Source organism: Capra hircus, chromosome 12 (assembly GCF_001704415.2).
Source record: "Capra hircus breed San Clemente chromosome 12, ASM170441v1, whole genome shotgun sequence".
Lineage (NCBI taxonomy): Eukaryota > Metazoa > Chordata > Mammalia > Artiodactyla > Bovidae > Capra > Capra hircus.
Window position 1 is genome coordinate 52393539 of NC_030819.1, and position 25641 is coordinate 52419179.

The following is a 25641-nucleotide window of genomic DNA, read 5'->3' on the forward strand; positions in this document are numbered from 1 at the left end:
GTCTCCCCTCTGAGAACACTCTGTGCCACGGATGTGGGACTGATGTGTACCTGCTGGGGGCGTCTGAGGCCCCCGCATTAGCCCCACCATCTGTGTGGCAAAGGGAAAGGACACCCTGAGAGACTGCAAGCCCAGATGGGAATTTGTGCTCTGCTTTCAAAGGATGCACCTTCTCGGGACTCGTGAACTGGAACTGGCCTCTCTGGCCCCCCTGGGAGGATGCCCGGCTCACAGTGGCCCAGTTTCCTGCAGGGTCCAGGTGAGTTCTGGGCACCTGGCCTCGGATGCAGGGGTGCGGGCCGTGAAACCGCCAGGTCTGTTACCTGTTGAAAGGGTCTTGCCGGAAGCACTCTCTCCAGACCATGGACGCCACGGCCCTGGACATCAGGTAGGAGTAGTACTTGGCGCCATAACCCACCAGGTGGCTGAAGCGCAGCTGCCAGGCCTGTCGGACAGAAGAGACACAGGAAGGGTGAGCCTGCACACATGTCCCTCCGTCTCCCCCGACAGGGCGGCCCTCACGCCAGCACCCTCCACGTCGTCACACTCGAAGCCCGGGAGCAAGTCCCCACCAGCCTGCAGGCTGGGGCTCGGCCCCCAGGACCCCGGAGTGAGACCAACCGTGGAGATAGGCCTCTGAAATGAGGCTGCTGGGGCGGCCCAAGGCCAACAGGGCTGGGTTACATGGGTCACACAAGACGGGGAGACGAGGGAGGACAGGGCAGGAAGGCGACTGCCACAAGCCCAGCACAGGCCTCAGGAGGGCCGCCCTGACCCCGACTGCTCTATACAAGCTCACTGCCGCTGGACTCGGGTCGGACAGAAACAGAGAGAGGAGGCCCAGCCTCGTGGCAGGAGTGTTAGTCCCGAGCAGGACACGTCCACGATCCCATCTGAGAGGCCCGCAGTGATGACAGTGACGCTGTCACCATCAGAAGAGCCTCCCCTGGCGAACTCCTGGCACGTGCTGTCTCTGGATGGGAGCTGAAAACAAGCTGCCGCGGCTGCCTGGCAAGAAGCGGGCTCGCCCCGAGGGGTGGCTCCCCGGCAGAGCCACTGCTACCAGAGCCGGTCCTCAGCAGGCGCTTCTCTGAAACAAACCTGACCTGCAGGCGTAATCCTACTGTCTCTTCATGGATGCTTCAGCTGACAGGAGAGAAAAGAAAACTGAAGCCTACGTTTCTAAACTAAGGTAATCATTGTCTAATACATCCTTTCACACCCTGGAAAATAAAGTATGGAGTTTCACCATCACAAGTTTAACTAGATAAACAACTTCTCCCTAATCGACTAAGCTGCAAACAACAAACAGACAGCCCCTGGGGTCAGTGGTGTGGCCGACCCGAGGACACCCTGGCCCTCCCCGCGGCACGGGGCCCTGAGCGTGGCCCGCGAGCGCTACCACAGCTGGCCTGGTTTGGGTCACACGCAGAGCTGAAATTTCCCTAAGAACAAGGTCCGGGGGCACAGCAGGCACTCACTGCTGTCTGTGAACGGCGGGGTGGACAGGACGCACACCTCACAGCTGCGTCACAACGGTTCCTCACAGGCTGGACTCTGGACCGAGACCAGGAGGCCGGCGCCCAGGAACAACGCCCGCCCCACAAGCAAGAGGGCGTTGCGGCACCAAGAACGCATCAGGGCTTCAGGCTGACTCTGAAGCACAGCTGGTGTTTTTCTTCCTAAAGAACTCCTTGCCTGCACTATATGACAGTTGTTGTAAGACTGGCGGCCGGCTTTGGCACCAGAGGCCAGGTCTGGACTGTGTACAGCATCTGCGTGGTGTCTCCTCGTGTGCGATTCACTCTCCGTCAAGCCTCGCAGACTCAACAAGCCAGGGGCCAGCAGGACCGTGCAGGCTGGTGGAGGCCGGCGTGCCCCGTGCCCCCGCCGTGAGCCGGGCTGAAGGACAGCAAGACCGTGAGCGCTCGTGCGCCAGCCCTGTGCGCAGCCCTCCCTCCGGGCTGTCCGCCCCCTGCACGAGCAGCACTTTGCCCTGGGTGTCCAGAGCATCCACCCGACCACGCGGGGACCAGGGGACCCCCCGCCACACCTGCCTTCTCAGGTGAATATTCTCTATCAACGTGTGTACCTGTTTCCATGAAGTCATACAGACAAGTATTTCTAATAAAAAGTCCCCACTGACATTTTACCAAAACCTGTGAAACAGCAGTGCCAAACACACAGGGATTCTGTCTGGAATAAGGCGATTTTAGGAGAAACCCAGCCGCCATGGTGGATGCTCCCTGCAGGCCCCGTCCTCCGTGGATGTTTGCGTGGGCCTTAACACCGTGAGTGCGGGTAGGTCTGACCATCGGGACTCGGCAGAGGAACGAGATGTCTGGGTGGGGGATTCGGGGCCTGAGGGCCACGGGGTCCAACAGCTGACAGCAAGCAGGAAGTCAGCCTGCAAACATGAGAATTCTGCCAAGAACCCGGGTGGAGCAGGCAAGCCCCAGGTGAGACCTCCATCCGGCCAACACCCCGACTGCAACCCCACCCACAGGAGCCGTGAGCTGGCTTAGCCACGAGTGCATGGCGACGTGTTGCATGGCAGTAGGAGACACACACCAGTATCTATTTGAGAACAGAGGGCTGGGCTTCCCTGCTGGCTCAGTGGTAAAGACTCTACCTGCCAGCGCAGGGGACACGGGTTCAATCCTTGATCCGGGAAGACCCTGCGTGCCTTGGAGCAACGAAGCCGGAGCACAGATGCAGCGAGCCTGTGCTCTAGAGCCCGGAAGCTGCAACCGTGAGCCCGAGGGCCTGTGCTCCACAGTGAGAGGCCCGAGCTTCTCAACTGCAGGAGCCCCTGCTCGCCACAACTAGGCAAAGCCCACACACAGCAACCACGACCATGCGGCCATAAATAAAGAAGATTATCAGGAAAAGAAAAAGAATTAGAGCTGTGCTCAGAAGTATTAACAAGAGAAGCAAACTGAAAATTAAGAATGGATACCAATGATGCTTATTAAAGTGTATCCCTGTGTCTTCATGAAAATTTTTTGAGGAAGGTATTTTTACAAATATTTTGTAATTTTTAATTATTATTTTTAACAGTTTCTACTTTATAGCAGACTCAAAAGCATAAGCGGGTCAAGGCCGTGGGCAGGCCCTGCCCAGCATCCCCGAGTCTGCCTTGCCCAGCTGGCCCTGGCCTGCACCACTGCCGCCCGGGTCTACGGTTACTCAGGGTGGCCGTGCACCAGCAGTGGGTGTAAGTGCAGATCAGGTGCTTCAGAAGACAGTGGCTCACCCCCGAAACCTCTTTGCTTTCCTGCTCCCCTGGAAGAAGCAGGAGCCAGACCTACACCTGAGACTCAGGGAAGCCACAAGCGGAGGAGCCCCTGGCCCGACCTGCTTGCCTCTGCCTTCGGGCTTATCTCATTTAACACATTGTTGACCTAGGGGCTTTTGCAGAAACTAATGGCTGTGGCCCACGATCTGTTCTTTAAATGAATACTGAATGAATACTTACTGGTCAGTAAGTAGTTAAATCACTGTCAGTTCAGTTCAGTTCAGTTGCTCAGTCATGTCCAACTCTTTGCGACCCCATGAATCGCAGCACGCCAGGCCTCCCTGTCCATCACCAGCTCCCGGAGTTCACTCAGACTCATGTCCATCGAGTCAGTGATACCATCCAGCCATCTCATCCTCTGTCGTCCCCTTCTCCACCTGCCCCCAATCCCTCCCAGCATCAGAGTCTTTTCCAATGAGTCAACTCTTCACATGAGGTGGCCAAAGTACTGGAGCTTCAGCTTTAGCATCATTCCCTCCAAAGAAATCCCAGGGTTGATCTCCTTCAGAATAAACTGGTTAGATCTCCTTGCAGTCCAAGGGACTCTCAAGAGTCTTCTCCAACACCACAGTTCAAAAGCATCAATTCTTCGGTGCTCAGCCTTCTTCACAGTCCAACTCTCACATCCATACATGACGGCAGGAAAAACCATAGCCTTGACTAGACAGACCTTAGTCAGCAAAGTAATGTCTCTGCTTTTGAATATGCTATCTAGGTTGGTCATAACTTTTCTTCCAAGGAGTAAGTGTCTTTTAATTTTATGGCTGCAATCACCATCTGCAGTGATTCTGGAGCCCAAAAAAATAAAGTCTGCCACTGTTTCCCCATCTATTTCCCATGAAGTGATGGGACCAGATGCCATGATCCTCGTTTTCTGGATGTTGAGCTTTAGGCCAACTTTTTCACTCTCCTCTTTCACTTTCATCAAGAGGCTTTTTAGCTCCTCTTCACTTTCTGCCATAAGGGTGGTGTCATCTGCATATCTGAGGTTATTGATATTTCCTCCCAGCAATCTTGATTCCAGCTTGTGTTTCTTCCAGTCCAGCGTTTCTCATGATGTACTCTGCATATAAGTTAAATAAGCAGGGTGACAATATACAGCCTTGACGTACTCCTTTTCCTATTTGGAACCAGTCTGTTGTTCCATGTCCAGTTCTAACTGTTGCTTCCTGACCTGCATACAGATTTCTCAAGAGGCAGGTCAGGTGGTCTGGTATTCCCATCTCCTTCAGAATTTTCCACAGTTGATTGTGATCCACACAGTCAAAGGCTTTGGCATAGTCAATAAAGCAGAAATAGATGTTCTGGGGGTTTTGTCGCAGCAACTTCACCTGGACTCCAACTGACAGCACACAGGATGCAAAGCCCAGGGTCCTAATCCGAGCTCCCCACCCACCCCCTCACCCCCCGTTCCTCTGTACTGCCCACTCCCCATTTCTAACTATGGGACCTTCTGTGTTCCCAACACACGTGAATATTACAGCCACCTGGACTTCAAATCCCACGGATCCTCAAACAGATCCCCATGCCATATTCCCGAGTTCAGACTAGACCCTACAACTTGTAAATTAATTTCTATTCTGTTGGCTTCAACACATATCAAAGGATACCACTCAGCTATTTTTACAGCTAAAAAGGAGAGCCCCTGTGCAGGCTGACGTCAGAGCATTAAATTATGAGTGTGTCAGGGTGCTGACACTACTGGCCCCTGACAGCGGCGGGGGGGGGGGTGAGGGGTTGGGGGCGGGGTGAGGGGTTAGAGGGGGTGGGGCGCCTAGAGTTGACGGCTGTGAGAAGCTGACGCACAAGGACCGTACCCCAAGTGGAGCAGCAAGCTAGAATGTTGACACTGCTCTCCAGTATATAAAAACAAACCCCTCTCCATATTACCATAGAAATCTGAATGATTTCCACAGTACCAGTATGAGAATTTATTAAGTTCTTAATGACAACTAGAAACCATTTTCTCTGCTAATGGTACAGTTATGGTTCATTTTAAGGAGATTGGACCCAGTCTTCTAAGAAAAAAGTACTCCAAACTACCTAACCAAAATAATAATTCCATTGTCAATTCTATTTATATATAAATGGGCGGGGGGGGGGGGAAGGATCTGCAAAAAAAAAAAAAGGTAAAACCCCACGGAAGTAACCAGTATGCGTCTGTCAAAACCAACTCCATAAGCAGAACAAAGACGTAACCAATTCAGATGGAAATGTTCTTATCAGATGAAACATGGAAACATAATGGTGATCTAATTAACTGAGATAACTTAGGTGAATCCCTAAAATTATGAAGATGTCAACAAACAGGTAAAAATGACTAATTAATGTACGGACTATACACACACTGTCTGAATTTCTGAAGTGAACACACAAAATGGAAAATGTTACTGATTTTCATTAACTTTTCCTGGGATCAGGCTGAGGTGCATGGGGGACTCAGGGCAGTTAACTCTCAGTCATGTGCTGTCCCTGAAACCTGTGAAATCTGGTGTCCACACAGGAAACTCTTCACTTAACTGGCTCCTGCCTATCAGACCACTAACTTTACATAATATGTACCCAACGGCCTCGACGTGAATAATTGCTGCTTTGCAAACTTACTTAATTCGCACAGTGAACGATCCCTTCGGATCATATTAAAAGTGCCTGCTATAACTTCATTTGTAGACCGCAGCGGGCTGCAGTGGATATATGTCTAACTAAGAGTGATGAGATGAGACCTGATTTCTACAGAGGTGAGAACACCCTCTGTAGAGAGGACCCATCCCCGTCCTGCCATGCACAACTGGGGGTCCCCGCCCCAACCCCAAGGGGGCCTGTTCCGGAAGTGCAGCACAGGGCTCACGATGCCACATCACCTGCAGCAGCCCGGTCCCTTCATTCCTTCTGTACAGAGTAACTGACACGTAACACATGTGACCGAGCCCCTGAAAGTGCGAGGGCTGCCTGCTTTCAATCACCCTGTCATCAGTCTTCCCTGATGATCTCGTCTGAAGAATCTCCAACATTCCTGATGTAACAGCTTTTAGCAATTTCTTACCAAAAAAAAAAAAAAAAATCCTGCTGTATTTATGCTTGAAACATATGGAAACCCTGGGCAATGCCCAACAGTGCATATTACTGCAACTCAAAACAAGTGCTGGATAAGAAGTCGGCACCTAAGCATTATTGGAACTCTTCACATAAAAGTCCTCAGGTGCCATCACTTCACAAGGTAGTAACAACAGGAGCCCTGCGAGGCGGCTTCTCAGCTCCGGGGTTTGAAGGTCAAGGTGTGATCTCCCGAAGGTTGGGAGTGAGCAGTGGCTTCTTGAAGGCTGAAAAGAACTGATGTCCTCTTATTTCTTTCTAAATCTCTTCTCTAAACTCAGCCGTGGCTAGATATATTCTCCAGAATCTTACGTATTTATTTATTCACTTTAACTTATTCTGTACAGAACTGGTTTGACTTTTTGAAAGATACACTAAGTTTAAGAAGGACAATGAGTTAGAAAAAGTGTGAGATCAATGTAAACTACCATCTGATTTATAAACCTCCACTGTGCTCATGTAAAGGACTGAGCCACATGAAGGGCTGTTTATACTGCACACTGGCTTAAGTGGAAAAATGTTATTGCTGAAGTTGTGTAAATCATTTCAAATATTGTTTGATTTTATGCTTTTTAGCTTTTAAGTGTCTGAATTTTCTAAATGTTCTGAGAAAGTCTGGCTCACTTTCACTCTCCATAAATCAGCAAGCATTTCAAAGCTTCCCTGAGACTCTGAAAACAAACACACACGTGAAGAGAAGGACCTGAAGGGCGAGTGTATTAAATAGGCCTTGCAGCAGGGTGCTCACCTCCACAATTACTAACTGTACACACTACAAACCGAAAGCAAGCAACTCCATGGTAAACTCCTCTCACACACGATAACCTGGTTGGGGATGCAGGTTCTCAGGGCAGACCCGCCATCACAGTGTGGAACACGTGGCTGTGGGCGCTGTCACGGGACGCGGGAGGCCCGGCCCACGGCCATCCTTCTGGTCAGGGGTCAGCCTCAGCATCCTGACCACAGGCAGGGGTGTCCATCTCCTTTAATGTGTGAACCTGACTCTCCTGCTGCAGCCGCCCCACATGCAGAGATGAAATCCCCCTTCGGTAACCACGTGTGACACTGATGAGAACACTACTGCTTAAGGCTCACTGTGCTCTCACCAGGCACTGGGCTGCATGCTTCCACACACGCGATCTCACTTGGTCCTCACAATGACCACTCGAGTCAGCACTCACGTTACAGGGCAGTGTCCAAGTCTCGAGCATCTGCTGCGCCACCGCCACGTGGGGTGACCTCACCTGCCCCGTCCCCCGAACTCCAGCTGCCCTGCCTGGGTCCACACCTCACTCCTCACTCCTGCCTTCATGGTTGGAATACATGCCTCCTGACCTGGGAACAGCCTCTCAAACACACATACAGGCTCGCTCTCAAATCCAGCCAGAAATATTCCACTGAAACCGTGGACACAACCAGGGTGCTCAACGTCTCCAGTGTTATTTGGCGTGATTTTATAAGTTCAAGCCACTCAATCTACAAATTCAATGCAATTCCTATCAAATTACCAATGGCATTTTCACAGAACCAGAACAACAACAACAAAAAAAGTCAAAATTTGTTAAGGACACACAAAAGACACTGAACAGTCAAAGCAATCTGGAAAAAAAAAAACAGACCTGGAGGAATCAGATTTCCTGACTTCAGACTATACTACAAAGCTAGAGTCATCAGCTGGTACAAAAAGAGAAAAACAGATAAATGGAACAGGACAGAAGGACCCGGAAATAATCCCAAGCACCAACGGTCAATTAATCCATGACCAAGGAGGCAAGACTACACAATGCTGGAAATACAGTCTCTTCAACAAATAGTGCTGGGAAAAGTGGACAGCCACATGTAGAAAAATGAAATGAGATCATTCCTTCACTTCATACACAAGAATAAGCTCAAAACAGATTAAAGACCTAAACACAAGAGTGGACACTATACAACTCCTAGAGGAAAACACAGAAAGAACACTCTGACGTAAAATAACAGCAACATCTTTTTTTGATCCATCTCCCGGAATAATGGAAATAAAAACAAAAATAAATGGGACCTACTCAAACGCAAAAGTTTTTGCATAGTAAAGGAAACAATAAACAAAACGAAAAAGACAACCCACAAATTGGCAAAAAATATTTGCCAATTTATGTGACCAATAAGGGACTATTCTCCAAAATTTACAAATAGCTCAAGACACTTAGCAGCATCAAAAACAAACAAAACCCACTCAAAAAAAAAAAATGAGCACTAGTCCTAAACAGACATTTCTCCTAAGAAGACATACAAACGACCAAGAGGCACATGAAAAGATGTTCGACATCAATGATTATCAGAGAAATGCAAATAAAAACTATGAGATATTGCCTCACACCAGCCAGAATGGCCATCATCAAAAACTGCGCAAACAACAAATGCTGGAGAGGGCGTGGAAGGAAGGGAACACCCTACACTGCAGCCCCTGGAGAGAGCAGCAGCCCCTGGAGAGAGCAGTAAGGAGGTTCTGTAAAAAACTAAAAACAGACCTCCCGCATGCCCCTGCAGTCCCACTCCTGGGCATATATCCGGAGAAAAACACGATCCAAAAGGATACGTGCACTCCAGTGTTCACTGAGGCACTGTTTACAACAGCCAAGACGTGGAAGCAACCTAAATGTCCATCAGCAGAGGGACAGATAAAAATGTGGTATACATATGCAATGGAATACTACTCAGCCATAAAAAAGTGAAATAATGCCATTTGCAGCAACATGGATGGACCCAGAGATCATCATACTGAGAGAAGTCAGAGGAGAACTAGCATATGACATCCCTTATATATAGAAGCCAAAACGAAATGATACAAATGAACTTACTTACAAAACTAAAATAGACTCACAGACTTAGAGAACCAACTTATAGTTACAGGGAAGGATGGGAAGAGGAAGGGATAGTTGGGGAGTCTGGAAAGGTCACGTACAGACTGCTATATTGAAAGTGAATAATCAACAAAGACCTCCTGTACAGCACATGGAACTCTGCTCAACATTATGTGGCAGCGTGGTTGGGAGAGAGGTATGGGGGAGAATGGATACATGTATATGTACACCTAAGTCCCTTTGCGGTCCACCTGAAACTATTGACAACATTGACTGGCTCTACCCCAATACAAAATAAAAAATTTAAAAAGTTCAAGCCACTGGACCAATGAAGGACACGAAGGTCACAGAAATGTTGAAAAGGGGCAGCAAAAATATGACTTACATATGTTGTGAGGTTTCATACATGTGTGTAAGCATGTATTTATACATAAGAGAGTGGTATCTAGAAACCTTTACGATCCCGTGAACATGCATCAAGGACAGCAGGACCTTCATGAAGAATGTCAGCCACAACATCAACACACTGAAGTGCTGCGATAAAGCGCTAGAAAAGGGGGAAGGCGCAGTAAGAGCGCCCCTCACCAGAGCAAGAAAAAAGCCCAGACAACAACAGGAGGACAGAAACAAGACGCCTGAGGCGCTTCTGAGAGGAGGACCATCAGCAAAGACGTGCGACAGGAACAGGCAGACCCACGGAGGAAAAGCCGAGCAAGGCACCTGTGTATAAAAACAGAAAAAAACAATAAAAAACCCACGAAAGACAAAACCCTCACAAATGATTATCTAGCCTTGGCAGGAGCCCTGAAAAGGAAACTCAGACACAAATCTTAGCATCTCACAAAGCAGACCTTTTCAAATCAGAGGGGCAAGTCGGTTTTTAAAAAACCAGTTAGAAAAAGTAAAGTTGGTTTCAAATCTGGTGACTTACACCACCGGAAACTTAGACAGACGATTTAAAAGTAACAAACAAGACCGCAGAGGTGCTAGAAGGAAATATGTGGAGGACCAAGGATGAGAAGTGCCTCTACCCCTGTGGAAAGAGGTTCCACCCTCCGGCGAGAGGGGAGAACTGCGCACCACGGGGCGGGGGGTCCCGCCCCCGGCCAGGCCCAGGCAGGGGAGACCGCCTGCAAACCCTCCACACCTTTCGGTTTCTGGTTACCTGCACTGATGACATCCTCAAATGCAGTTAAGATGCAAGTTTGGCATCAACTAACCTAACTCAGCCAGAGGCTTCTTACAGGGCTGGTGCTGCCCCCAAGACCCCAGGGCCAGGTAAAAGGCCACCGGAACAGACCTCGGGATCCCGAGCTCCCTGCGTCCTGCCCACGCTCACCATGGAGGAGAATCCACTCGGACAATCACCAGGGCGGAAGCTTCTGGAAACATAAACATCCTCAAATCTAAAAGACACGTGTATCGTTTAAACAGAGTCTATCTGGTGAAGAAGAAATGAGTATACTGGGTTTTTATTTCATTTGACCTAGCCTTTGTGAATCTGCAGTCAAAAAAGTTTTTTCTAAAGCATAGTACTATTCATGAAAACCAAGATGAGAATGAAAGTTGGCGACTTGGCGCCAAGGACTATGTTATAAAAACAACCGGGCAAGTCATATGACTTCCTCATGTTTTAGATCAGTGAACTCTAGAGCTGCAGCTGTCCCACAAACTGAAACCATATAAATTTTTAGCAAATGAGTCAATCTTGAGATTAAAGTTTCAATTTATAACACTTCTGTGTTTTAGTTACAAAGTCATAAATAAATCTAGCATGACAGAGAAGGTAAATATTTTCTCAGTTGTTTATGCAACAAAAGAGGAAAGGAATTTAACATGCAATTAACCACTTAGGTTTTTCTAGATAGGCACCATATGGTCTTTGTACTGAAGAGAAAAAAAAAAAATATTGTTCTGATTAATCTAATGTGCTTAGCAACGTCAAGTAGGCCAAACTATGCCACCTGGGCATGCCTTCACCTCCCAGGAGACTGTTCTCGTTTGTTCAAGAGCCAAGGCATAAGAATAGGAGGAAACATGACTACTTCCCCAGGGAAGAAACTAAACAGGAGAAAGGAGGATTTCTAGCAAAAGGCTGAAGCTAGATTCTCTGGAAAGGGACTGACGAATTTTTAACCACCCTGGGGTCTAGTTCTACTGTTTTAATAGACAGTTTTTTCTTTTTAACATGCTGGAAGAAAGAAACCTTTATGCCATTCCCTGAGCCAACATCTGAGTGTGAGGGAAGAAGAGGAGCCAAGGTCAGAAGCAGACCTCAGATTTATATATAAAAGCTCCCACCTAATCAAGCTCTCTCACCAGGCTTCCTTTAAAAATAACCGATCAGAAAATATCTGCCATTTTAATCTAGATGGTAGAAATCGTTTAATAGACACATTTCCTTATCTTAGTGTTTTATCAGTTGATTTAAAATTAGACCTTTTCAAATAAAACCACCAACGCTGGATGCCACATAAAGTCAGTAAGCTATGATATGATTTTATACAAAGTGAACTAAACTTGTGATATCTGTGATGAAAACCTCTGAAAGATATATTTAAAAGTAAAGCTATAAAAACCTAATTCTTCATCTGCTGGAATGCACAAATGTCAGATACCTACATGGATTTCTATACTTCAGTTCAGTTCAGATCAGTCACTCAGTCATGCCCGACTCTTTGCAACTCCATGGAATGTAATACGGCAGGGCTCTCTATCCATCACCAACTCCTGGAGTTTACTCAAACTCATGTCCCTCTAGGTGGTGATGCCATCCAACCATCTCATCCTCTGACGTCCCCTTCTCCTCCTGCTTCCAATCTTTCCCAGCATCAGGGTCTTTCCAACGAGTCAGTTCTTTGCATCAGGTGGCCAAAGTATTGGAATTTCAGCTTCAACATCAGTCCTTCCAATGACTATTCAGGACCGATTTCCTTTAGGATGGACTGGCTGGATCTCCTCGCAGTCCAAGGGACTCTCAAGAGTCTTCTCCAACAACACAGTTCAAAAGCATCAATTCTTCGGCACTCAGTTTTCCTTATAGTTCAACTCTCAAATCCATACATGACTACTGAAAAAGCTATAGCTCTGACTAGACGGACTTTTTTGGCAAAGAAATGTCTCTGCTTTTTAATATGCTGTCTAGCTTGGTCATAACTTTTCTTCCAAGGAACAAGCATCTTTTCATTTCATGGCTGCAGTCACCATCTACAGTGATTTTGGAGCTCCCCAAAATAAACTCTCTCTCTGTTTACACTGTTTCCCCAACTATTTGCCATAAAGTGATGGGACTGGATGCCATGATCTTAGTCTTCTGAATGTTGAGCTTTAAGCCGACTCTTTCATTCTCTTCTTTCACTTTCATCAAGAGGCTCTTTAGTTCTTCACTTTCTGCCCTAAGTGTGGTGTCATCTGCATATCTGAGGTTATTGATATTTCTCCCGCCAATCTTGATTCCAGCTTGTGCTTCATCCAGTCCAGCATTTCTCATGATGCACTCTGTATCTGCATATCTGAGGTTATTGATATTTCTGCTGCCAATCTTGATTCCAGCTTGTGCTTCATCCAGTCCAGCATTTCTCCTGATGCACTCTGTATATAAGTTAAATAAGCAGGGTGACAATATACAGCCTTGTACTCCTTTCCTTATTTGGAACCAGTCTGTTGTTCCATGTTCAGTTCTAACTGTTGCTTCTTGACCTGCATACAGATTCTCAGGACGCAGGTTGGGTGGTCCAGTATTCCCATCTCTTTAAGAATTTCCCACAGTTTGTTGTGATCCACACAGTCAAAGGCTTTGGTATAGTCAATAAAACAGAAGTAGATGTTTTTCTGGAACTCTCTTGCTTTTTCTATGATCCAATGGATGCTGGCAATTTGATCTCTGATTCCTTTGCCTTTTCTAAATCCGCTTGAACATCTGGAATTTCACAGTTCATGTACTGTTGAAGCATGGCTTGGAGAATTCTGAGCATTAATTTGTTAGCGTGTGAGACGAGTGCAATTGTGCGGTAGAGCATTCTTTGGCATTGCCTTTCTTTGGGACTGGAATGAAAACTGACCTTTTCCAGTCCTGTGGCCACTGCTGAGTTTTCCAAATTTGCTGGCATATTGAGTGCAGCACTTTCACAGCATCATCTTTTAGGATTTGAAATAGCTCAACTGGAATTCCATCACCTCCACTAGCTTTGTTCGTAGTGATGCTTTCTAAGGCCCACTTGACTTCACATTCCAGGATGTCTGGCCCTAGGTGAGTGATCACACCATCGTGATTCTCTGGGTCATGAAGATCTTTTTTGTATAGTTCTTCCATGTATTCTTGCCACCTCTTCTTAATATCTTCTGCTTCTGTTAGGTCCATACCACTTTTGTCCTTTATTGAGTCCATCTTTGCATGAAAGGTTCCCTTGGTAGCTCTAACTTTCTCGAAGAGATCTCTAGTCTTTCCCATTCTGTTTTTTTCTTCTATTTCTTTGCACTGATAGCTGAAGAAGGCTTTCTCATCTCTTCTTGCTATTCTTTGGAACTCTGCATTCAAATGGATATATATTTCCTTTTCTCCTTTGCCTTTCGATTCTCTTGTTTTCACAGCTATTTATAAGGCCTCCTCAGACAACCATTTTGCCTTTTTACATATCTTTTCCCTTGGGGATGGTCTTGATCCCTGTCTCCTGTACAATGCCATGAACTTCTGTCCATAGTTCATCAGGCCCTCTATCTATCAGATCTAATCCCTTGAATCTATTTCTCACTTTCACTGTATAATCATAAGGGATTTGATTTAGGTCATACCTGAATGGTCTAGTGGTTTTCCCTACTTTCTTCAATTTAAGTCTGAATTTGGCAATAAGGAGTTCATAATCTGAGCCACAGTCAGCTCCTGGTCTTGTTTTTGCTGACTGTATAGAGGTTCTCCATCTTTGGCTGCAAAGAATATAATCAATCTGATTTCAGTATTGACCACCTGGTGATGTCCATGTGAAGAATCTTCTCTTGTGCTGTTGGAAGAGGGTGTTTACTATGACCAGTGCGCCCTCTTTGCAAAACTCTATTAGCCTTTGCCCTGCTTCATTCTGTACTCCAAGGCCAAATTTGCCTGTTACTCCAGGTATTTCTTCACTTCCTACTTTTGCATTCCAGTCCCCTATAATGAAAGAACATCTTTTTTGGGTGTTAGTACCACAAGGTCTTGTAGGTCTTCATAGAACTGTTCAGCTTCTTCAGCGTTACTGGTTGGGGCATAGACTTGAATTACTGTGATACTGAATGGTTTGCTTTGGATACAAACAGAGATAATTCTGTCATTTTTAAGACTGCCTCCAAGTACCGCATTTCGGACTCTTTTGTTGACTATGAGGGCTACTCCATTTCTTCTAAGGGATTCTCACCCACAGTAGTAGATATAATGGTCATCTGAGTTAAATTCACTCATTTCACTCCATTTTAGTTCGCAGATTCCTAAAATGTCAATGTTCACTCTTGCCATGTCCTGTTTAACCACTTCCAATTTGCCTTGATTTATGGATCTAACATTCCAGGTTCCTACATTGCTCTTCACAGCATCGGACTTTACTTTCATCACCAGTCACATCCACAACTGGGTACTGTTTTTGCTTTGGCTCCGTCTCTTCATTCTTTCTGGAGTTATTTCTCCACTGATCTCCAGGAGGCATATTGCGCACCTACCGACCTGGGGAGCTCATCTTTCAGTATCATACCTTTTTGTCTTTTCATGCTGTTCGTGGGGTTCTCAAAGAATACTGAAGTGGTTTGCATTCCCTTCTCCAGTGGACCACGTTTTGTCAGAACTCTCCACCATGACCCGTCCATCTTGGGTGGTCCTATAGGGCATGGCTCATAATTTCATTGAATTAGATAAGGCTGTGGGCCATGTGATCAGATTGGTTAGTTTTCTGTGATTCTGGTTTTCAGTCTGTCTGCCCTCTGATGGAGAAGGATTTCTATACACACTCACATACCTATTTTGGAGAAAGAAGTTCTTCAAAAGTGGTATCAAGTGAACAAGACAGCAACCAAGCTCTAATGAAAACACAGCCACACCAATGCGAGCAGGGGCATCTTCCCCATGCAGGTGTGTCTGTGACCTACCTTCTGAGACTAGAAAACCAACCAGAGCACAACACTGCTTGTGAGCACATGAGCCCGGTGCGCCCACCCTCTCCACTCGCTGCCTGCTGCCGCTGGCCCCGGCTCTGTATGGTCCGGCGGCCTGAAGGAGAGCTGGCCGGGGAGAGCACACTGGATGAAGGCTGGCTCACAGCTGGCCGTACTCCACCCTGACCTGTGGATCGGCAGCCCTGCTCCTTTGCACTTAGAACCACAATGGCAGCAACACAGGTTAAGAATCTGCTCGAAACTTAAGCAGCTTCTGGACAGGAAACCCTCAGGTCCCGTGTGACTCATCTGCTGAGAGTGTATCTACTATGAACACAAATCCGTGGTAAATGTCCCACAAGCAACGCTCGCATCTAACCCTAAAAAGAGAGTAGGTGTCACTCTCTAGTAGTAGAAACGGCACAGAAAACACGTTTAAAATCTCAGGTTTTGCTGGTACTTGAAAAAAGCTGTTTCAACGAGAAGACAGGCTGACAGGGTGGGCCATCCCACACCTCCTCCATCTCACCCAGCAGGCTCTCCGCTCATAGCATCCTCTGTGCGGGCGTGCACCTCCCTCTCCTACATGGCTCCCCGGCCCTGCCTCCTGGCCTGAAGCCCCAGGTCCCACGTCTGCTCACAGGCATCGTCCACTCAGCCTGAACTGGCCCCCTGCACCAGTCCCCACACTGCACCCCTCCTCCCAAAGGCCCCTTCCAACACGGGGACCACCCCTCCTGGCTTACACAGCACTAGCGCCCAGTGAGGTCTGTCTGCCCAGCCCACCCCCAGGCTCACAGGCACCTTCCACACTGGTCCTCAGCCCGCCAGCTCCCTCTGCCCACTAGCAGTGTGGTCCCCACGGGGAAACAACTTCCCGGCGGGTCACCCAAGCCCATTCTTCATCTCACACGCTGCAGGCAAAACAGCCCGTTCCCACTTTGAGGCATGGGCTGCACACAAGGAACGCCCTTCTGTATTCTGCTGAGTAACCTGTTTACCAACTGCACGGCTGATGATTAGTTTAAATGAGAGAGCATTCCTAAGACTTCGGTGCGCCCCTCCTTGCACCGGGGTAAGACTATCTGAATTTGGGGCTCACTATTCACTTCTCTTTATAGTTCTACTGGTCTCGGCACATGGGACCTGAGACCACACTTTCTCTGAGGTCCATAAAGGAGCTGAGCCTCTGGATCACTTTCACAGACATCATACCACACTCAACGCCAGGCACCGTCCTCACAGACGAGGCCACACTGCAGTCAACAAACCAGGCACCATCCTCACAGATGACGTCACACCGTGATCAACACCGGACACCGTCCTCACAGATGAGGCCACACCCCAGTCAACACCAGACAGTGAAGAAGCACAGACAACATCTGTGGTTCGTATGTGCCTGACGGGTGAGAGTGAGCCGGCTCTGGACTCACTCCGCCACTCACCTCCGGCAACCCCAAGGTCACTCTAGGGGGCACAGCACGTGTCCGGCCTCTTGCACATTCACAGCACTTTAAAAAATATTTATTTTCCAAATGGTACATTTTATGTCATCTGTTTTTTAAAACCACAATAACAATTTAGAAAGCAAAAAAATCTTTTTCCAGTTACAATGCTGAAAACCTCTGTGCCAACCTGTAGCTCCTTACCTATTTTCACCTGGTTCTTGAACAGAAGACTCAGGCCCTCATGCAGTGGACACAGTCTTCCGTGCCGTACACACAATACCAGAGTCCAAACAGGAACAAAAAGGAGTGCTCAGATAGACTCTCTCTCCCAAAATTAAGCCTCCGCTCCTCACATCTGGGTCTTTAACCCACTTTACTTTAGTGTGCAGAAGGGGACAGATGCAGGTTTCATCTCTTCCCAGTGGACGATCTATCAGGACAGCACCGCTGAAACCGAGCAGTCCCTTCTCGGGCCTCACAGCTGCAGGGCCGTCGGCTGATGGTCAGGAGGCCGTAAATGCACCAAGCCTGCCTGCGGCACTGGGCTTGGCTCCACCATTCTGTGCCCCCTGTACCCCCACAGCATTGCTACCCAGTCCTAAGTCCTCCAGCTTCCTGGGTAGTCGTCCCGACTGGACAAGCCCACCCTTCTGCTGCTGTTCTTGAGCCACAGGAGATCACAGTCAGCCCACTAGGGTCAAGCCAACAAGTGAGGACATTACATTAAGTGTACAGATTGGAGGAAAATTTGGCATTTTTACATCAGATCTTTCCTTCTGTAAATATGGGTCAGTCCTTCATTTACTTAGGATACTGAAATTAAACACAACATACTTTTTGAACAAGGTACTTTGGGGGCGTCCCTGGTGGGCTCAGTGATCAAGAGTACGCCTGCCAGTGCAGGAGACGCATCGATGCTGGATCCGGGAGGATCCTACGTGCCACGCAGCAGCTGAGCCCACGCACCACAACGACCGAGCCTGTGCTCTAGAGCCCGGGAGCCACTACTGAGCCCACGCGCCCTAGAGCCCGTGTCCATGAGAGAAGCCGCTGCAGTGAGAAGCCTGTGCACTGCAAGCAGAGAAGAGCCCACAGCAACAAAGACCCAGCACCCTTCCCAAAAAAACAGCACAGTCCTCTCGGAGGAGGTGACCTTTCCTTCTGTAAATATCAAAGAAGTATTTTAAAAAATTTAAAAATCAAAACTAGACAGACCAGTTTTGATAGGTGCCTTCTACTTTTTCTTGCTGTAATACCGTATTTACAGTTTTTTGGTTTGTTGCTGGTAAACAGAGATGGGTTAAATTTTTATATACTACTCATCCAAAAAAGGTGCTAACTTTTGTTATCCAAGTACACAACAGTACACAGCACTGGAACAATAAATTTTATATATGTACGTATTCCAGTGTTCTTGCCTGGAGAATCCCAGGGATGGCGGAGCCTGGTGGGCTGCCGTCTGCGGGGTCACACAGAGTCAGATACGACTGAAGCGACTTAGCAGCAGCAGCAGCAGCACACACACATACACTGAAACAATAAATTATATATATGTGTGTACACACACATATGGTAGTGTGACCAGCATTGTGTACCTCAAACATGTCATGAAGCTTCTAAGACAATCAAATACACACACAGACACTGTACTGTGACCAGCACTGTGTGCCTCGGACATGTCATGAAGCTTCTAAGCCAATCAAGTGCTGCAGATGGGAGTCTCATGAAGATGAACCCTCCGGTGACTCTGCTTGTCTGGTAAAGATGAGCACCCCCACCCCCCAGGCTGAGCATGAGGGCCTGATGATCTAGTGGATGGTCACAGTTTCCTGACTAATACAAACTCTCAGCGCAACACATGCGGGCACTCAACCCTGCAACAGATGAAACCACATTTATTTGGCGTTTTCCAGTTTACAGAGCACTTTCCAATGAGCTCTCTCTCTGAGAAGACAAAGCTGGACCTTCTGGTGGTCACCACATCACCTGGACAGGGCTGCCTGCCTGAGAACAAGACAACTCCGGAGAAAAGAGATGAGACATGACAGGAGGAGAAACCTAAAACCACCATGTAGGAACTCACTCAACTCGGCTAGCTAGCAACCAGGCCGACCGACCCCTGCACCTCGCAGTCATGGGACTCGACTTCTGCTGAAGCCACTAGGAGTTGGGCTCCCACCACTTGCTGTGAGGCCCCGACTGGCATGAACATGCCAGTCTTATGCCAGAGCCCTGGGCACTCTTCTCCTACCCCAGCTTCCTAAGGAACCCAGGAAATGAAAACACACGGCTGCTGGGCTGGGTCTGCACCCCAGAAGCATCGCTCACCCCCACACGCTCTCAGACAAGTCACGTGCACGAGCCTCAGGTGCACCCCCAAAGGTGGGGAAGCCATCCCATTCACGGGGCTGCTGTCAGAGTCAGGAGCTGTGGGCCAAGCAGCTGGCCGGCACCTGGCACCCAGTCCTCAGTGAACAGGAGCGATGTGCCTGCTCTCCACGCTACAGAGCACGAACCACGCCCTTCCAACTCCTGCCACCAGTGTGGATTCTCTCTGCAGTGACAATGGTTGGGGAGCAAGCATTGCCGTCATCTCACACCAGTAGTTTTCTCATCATAGGAAAATAACGGGAAAAACCACAGACAAACTCCAGCGTCCTTTCTCACCCCCACCTCCCCAGGGGGAATGCTGCCGGCAGGAGGACAGTGAGCACGTGTCAAGGATGGCTGGGGGCCGGAAGCGACCAGGCATTCCCAGCACCCGACCTGCAGGAAGCCTCCGCGCCAAGCAGAACCGCTCAGGCTCACAGCCCCCCACCTGATACCTGTGCCCGCCCAATGGCACACACAGGGCACACGCCAGACTCACAGTGTTGGGGACGTAGGGCAGGCCGTAGAAGCGCTCCTGCGTGTCCCTGAGGATGTCTGTGGTCGAGCTCCGGAGCGGGTGCTCCCCGTGGTAGATCTGGTCCAGGGCGGCGTAGAAGACCTGAGGGGTGCAGGCGCTGTTCAGTCTGGGTGCTGCGCGCATCCGCCATGTGGCAGCCGAGCTGCGGGGGTGTGCAGCGCAACAGCCAGGGGCCGCAGTGGGGCACACGCTCATCAGTGTCGTGGGGTATTCTCCATGTCATACCACATCAGTGATGAAAAGGGATGCTCTCAGCCTCCTCATGATTAAGAATATCAAAAAATTCTGAACCCTGTCTACAAGGTACTTTTTGTATAGTATAGCAAATTAAATTTGTGACTGCAAAACTCTATAGTTTTGGAAACATATTTATAGTTGGAAACATGAAAAATTCTCTTTGGCTTCTTCCTGGAATTCTGATATAATTAAGTGAGAGAAATGACAGGGTGAAGACCTATTTTGGTGACGAGAGGTGACGGGACGGGGCAGGGCGGGTAAGGGAGGAAGAAGCGGCTGTCACAAAGGATGGAAGAGCAGCTGCAGGAGTGTCTAGGGCCAGGACCAGGCCGACCCCACCCCGGGGTCTGGGCACACAGGACGCAGCTGTCAGGCGGGGCCCCCCTGGCTTAAGGAGGTGACCAGTAGGGAAGGCTCGCTTCCCGCCAGGAGAGGACAGAGGCTACTGAAACCCGATAGGAGAACAAAGCCAAACTGCTGCCTGTTTACCAAGTTCTGAAAACTGAATTTTGTACAAAAAATCTAAAGTGCTTTTGCTCGGCAACATTTAACTTGAATATTAAATACTGATGGACGTTTACCTGAAGCAAACAAGTAGAAAATGTTTTATTTTCAAAGGAAAAAAATCCTGTCATGCAATTATGCTTCTGATATGTATCTTTCTGATTCAAAATTGGAATCTGCAGAGAATGTGCAGCTGTTGACCTAAAAGCAGTGAGGATCAGTCTGGATAAAAGAAAAAAGTTAAATGACCTCTAACTTCTGGCTTCATCTAGATATAGAATTATGGCTCTAAATTATAAAGTCAAGTTTAAACCTTCCCTGGAAAAACACAGACATTTCTTAAAGATAAATATTGCTTTGCTCTAACTGGCAACTTAAATATATACTAAATACAGCTCTTTTAATTCCATCTTCTATGAAGAGTAACAATGCACAGAAAGACTCAAGAGGGGCCCACATTACTGATCCACATCCATATTCCAACAGAATAAACCATTAGAAATTGAGATTCTTAAATTCTAACTTCAACTGTAGGGGGTTTTTCTGACCCAATCTATAAACAAATTGGAATTCAAAAGTTTTGTTTCTTCAATTATGCTTTTCACAAACGAAAGACATAAGCATGGAATGACATTTTTCAAACACTATAAAAACAGCAAAATAAATTAAGTGTGCATATGTTTCATACTCATTTGCTGATGAAGCAAACAAGGCCGAGCTATGAGCCCACCAGGGGATCCCGTATGCCTGGGACCAAGAACCTCGGGAGCCCCCCAGAAACAGGGGCTGTTGTTAAAGTAATGCACAGAAAGAAAAGCACAACTTAAAAAGCACTATAAGCTACTCGCTTAGAGCCCGAGACAGTTCACGTCCTCCTCCCTGCGCTGTCCTGCTGCTCAAGGTCGGTGGGGGCCTGTCCCCACTGCTCAGGGACAAACAGGGGACAGGAAAGCAGCGGGAGGCCCTCAGGGCAGGGACTTCCTCCCCTCCTCCTCCGACAGCCCTCAGCACCCCTCCTCTTCCTCTCTCTTCTTGTTCTTTCTGGAGGATGGGAGATTGTACAAAATGTTGGTTTTCTCTTTTAAAAAGAAAATCACTAGAACAAGCGTTGCAAAGGAGGCCAGGACACTGCCTTTTAAAAGGTTGGATGCCCATGACAGACATATGTAAATCAGAAGACTGTTGCTAAGTAATGTTAACCTTTCAAATAATTTAGAAATCTTTTTCCAAATAGATATGATACAATAGACACTGAATAATGTAAATCCATGGTTTCGTATACAGCAACAGCATCTTCACTGAAATGTGTATTTTAAGGTCTAAAAAAACAGTTCCCTCATTACTTTCTAGGGATGGGATCTGACACACTATAAAGCAATTCATAGTGACGACACTTTTAAGTAGGTACTGGATCATTATAAAGTGAATACTGTCTGAGATGAAAGAAGGGCGTTTTGGTTGTGTTCACATAACTCTCAAGATCTGACGAAGAGGGAGAATTCTATAAACAATCTCAAAAATTACAAACACTCAAGGCATCTGGGATCACGCAGACCTGACATCCAGACGATTTACAGAGTGTCTCTAGTCTTTATGAGGAAACTTGCAACACTGGCTTCAAATTTTATTTAAAAAACTAACAGCTCTTACTGTTGAAACTTCTCATCTAAAAATACACATTTTTAAGAAAAACACAAAGTGAGGGCATTTATGGCAGTCCAGTAGGGCTCTGCACTTTCAGAGTCACGGGTGTGGGTTCAATTCCTAGTCAGGGAACCTAGATCCCGCCAGCTGCATGGTGTAGCCAACAAAAATCAATAAATCACAGTAAGAAGAGAGAGAGTGAACAAAGAGATCTAACTTGGTTTGCTGAAATGCATCATTCAGGAGAAGTCATGTAACTTTTCCATGCTTTGATTTTCCACTGAAATTGGGAAATAACCTTATTTGACTACCACTTCCTAAGGACGGTTGGAGGGGCAAATGAGTCAAGGTCAATCAAGTTCTTTGAACTCAGATGAAAGATCTTTTGGAAGCATAATTATTATAATAAATGGGTAGCACTGGCAAGAATTTCAAGTTGTACGTTTATTCTGAATAATGACCCTGGAAAACTTCAGAACAAAGGCACACACCCACCTGAAGCTGCATGTCCGCTGCGGCACAGACCTTTTTAGATTCACAAAGACGAGACACCATATTTCTGGGCAGTGACTGAAAAAACAAAAGAATATATGCAGATGAGTAAACTGTGTAATAAGTCATTATACTATGAATTTTTGAAGCAGGAAAGTTAAAAATAACATTAAATTAAAAAAAACAGAACTTCATTATGGTTTAAAAATAACAACTTTGAAATATTTTTGTGGACAAGATAAAGGATGAATACACTCCAGTGAATTTCAAAAAATCGTAATTGTCAAATAGACATTTGTACATGAAAATATAGGATTGTAAGGAAATAAGACATTGGCACTGATCTTTAAAAATCTAGTTAAAACCTTAGGAAAAGTTACTGCCTTTTCTGTTCCTGTGTTAGCAATGAAAGCCCATTCAAGTGCTCCGCTGACCTTTAAGAGCATATGGAGAAGACTCTTGAGAGTCCCTTGGACTGCAAGGAGATCCAATCAGTCCATGCTAAAGGAAATCAGTCCTGAATATTCACTGGAAGGACTGATGCTGAAGCTGAAGCTCCAGTACTTTGGCCACCTGATGCGAAGAACTGACTCATTTGAAAAAACCCTGATGCTGGGAAAGACTGACGGCAGGAGAAGGGGACGACAGAGGATGAGATGGTTGGATGGCATCACTGACTCAATGGACATGGGTTTGGGTGGACTCCAGGAGTTGGTGATGGACAGGGAGGCCTGGCGTGCTGCAGTCCATGGGGTTGCAAAGAGTCAGACACGACTGAGTGACTGAACTGAACTGAATGACTGACAACAGGAATCAAAGGCGACAGAGCCAAGGGATAAGTCCAGGCCTGTGGAGCTTGCCAGTACTGGAGCTGAACTGACAGCCCAACAAACCACCACAATAATGAACTGCGTCGTTTTTTATTTTCTAACCTGCAAGAACTGCAGGGCCTGGAAACTCATTATAATTAAAGTCCCTACACAATGTAGGGCACCCTCTTGAGGCCTAGTTAGGCCTAATCGTAGAACATTGCATATTCTCTTAGAAATAAACAGTAACAGTTGAAGAAGTAGTTTGATCAACTAGTCTACTTTAAAATCACCAATACCGGTGCTTATTGAAGACAGCTGCCATTTATACAACTCTATTTATTATCTAAATTAAATTAAAAGCCCTTCTAAAGAGAAACAAATTATGTAAGAGACTTGTGGCAGGTGACTCTGCACTGTGGCTGTAGAGAAGAACCACCCATGAGTGGTAATGAGATCTGTCTGCTGGCAGGGGAGCAGGCCCCGCCCTGCATGTGTGCGTGTGTGTGCACACTGTATCTCTATATCCATATAGGTCTCTCTCCAGGGCCCAGGGTAGGACTGGCCCACAGCAGACACTCAAGACACACCTCAGAACAGGTGAACACACACGAGTACGGCCGTGACTGCTGCAGTACGGGGTGAAGGCTCAGCCAGCCAGGCCGCTCTCTTCTCTTTCCACTTGGCCACAAGAACAGCAAACCAGCCGAAAAAGGCAATTTTCAGGAGTTAAGACGAAGCCTGGGGGAAGCTTCAGAGTGTAACTTCGGTGCAAGGAAAAGTCCTGGGTTTTCTGAACCTAAGCCAAGACGTTTTTCCAATAGCATCTTAAGATGTTGAGGTTTAGTGACATCAGACATGGTAGCGGCTTGCACTGGGAAGCTCCAGTCCCTTGACCCTTCCTTTATATCACATGGACGGGACTGCTGCTGTACTTGGGTTTCTCCAGATTCACAAAGCTTTAATGGTCTTATTTTCAAGTTAAAAAAACAGTCCGTGAGGAAGGACGGCATTTTCTCAAACAATGGAAACTCCTGCAGGCAAGCATGGCTTCCAGCCTGAGAGACAGAAAGTGTGTACGTGGGGCGGGGGCGGCATCCCAGTAGACCACCCCTGTGGTCCAGAAACAGCTGGAGCCAAGCGCAGGGCTCACGGTCCCCATGTGGAGCAGCCTGAAGGGACACAGGGCAGAGTGGGACCTGCGACACAAACAGGCAAGAGGCAGACGAGAGGGCTGGGGTTAGGGCAACCCTCATTTGTTTCAATAATTCAATATGAATCCCTGCACAATTATCTTTGTCCTTTGTTATTTAAAAATAATCGTGCTGAGATCCGGAAGAACTGAGATCCGGCTTTGCGTGACTACGACAGTGTCAATGCAGCCTGCTGGCAGTCAGCGCCAAGGCTGGGGTGTTCACCGAGACCCCAGGGCCCACGGGGCCGAGTTCCGTTCAGGTAACAGCTTCCTCCAAACGCCTGGCTTAGACATACGTTCCGGACCCCAGGGTGACCTCAGCGCACTCAGCCATCTCCGAAGAGTGATGGGTCGCTTCTTGGAAACACATCCACACCCGGGTCAGAACCTGTATTCCAACCAGATCGCAGGTATTTCATGCATATTGCAGTGTGAGATGCCCTGACTCAGAAAACGATCATGATGATGATCTGACAAACCAAGGTGAAGGTGAGCGAAATGAAACCGTCTGGACCTTACGAGCTGAACCACCGTGGGAAGGCAGAGCCTGGGATGAGGCAGGGGTGGCCGCACTGGGGCGGTGTCTTCCATGGCTGCATGTTTGTTTCTGACGGCAGGCACGGCTCTGGGTGTCCTGCTTTCTCACTTGTAAGATGAGGATTAAAAAAACAAGAAAACTACTGCAAAAAATGACTAAAGATTCAGTGAGTGAAAAGTGAAAGTGAAAGTCGCTCAGTCGTGTCCGACTCTCTGCAACCTCATGGACCAGTCCATGGGATTCTCCAGGCCAGAATACTGAAGCGGGCAGCCTTTCCCTTCTCCAGGGGATCTTCCCAACCCAGGGATCAAACCCAGGTCTCCCTCACTGCAGGCGGATTCTCTACCAAATGAGCTATCAGGGAAGCCTAATCATTCGTGAGGTAACAGCTATTCAACTGATGAAAAGTATAGACTAACTGGAAGAAACTCACTCTCTCCAGGCAGCTCGGGTGTCTTCTAAACACTGCCAAAGGGGACCAGACAGGCAGGCCTGGCGGCCTCAGGGGGATGGCCCCC

The 25641-nt window shown here is 47.5% G+C and overlaps 1 protein-coding gene across 1 annotated transcript in view; it reads right to left on the bottom strand.

Moving 5' to 3' along the window:
- The window catches only part of MIPEP (mitochondrial intermediate peptidase), a 79828-nt gene that overhangs the window by 15918 nt on the left and 38269 nt on the right, over positions 1–25641 (bottom strand). Inside the window, exons 15-17 of the mRNA XM_018056560.1 lie at positions 22585–22659; positions 19666–19785; positions 324–445 (exon numbers count right to left, since the gene is read on the bottom strand). Coding sequence (XP_017912049.1) covers positions 324–445; positions 19666–19785; positions 22585–22659 — 317 coding nt within the window. The remainder of the gene's footprint in view (positions 1–323; positions 446–19665; positions 19786–22584; positions 22660–25641) is intronic.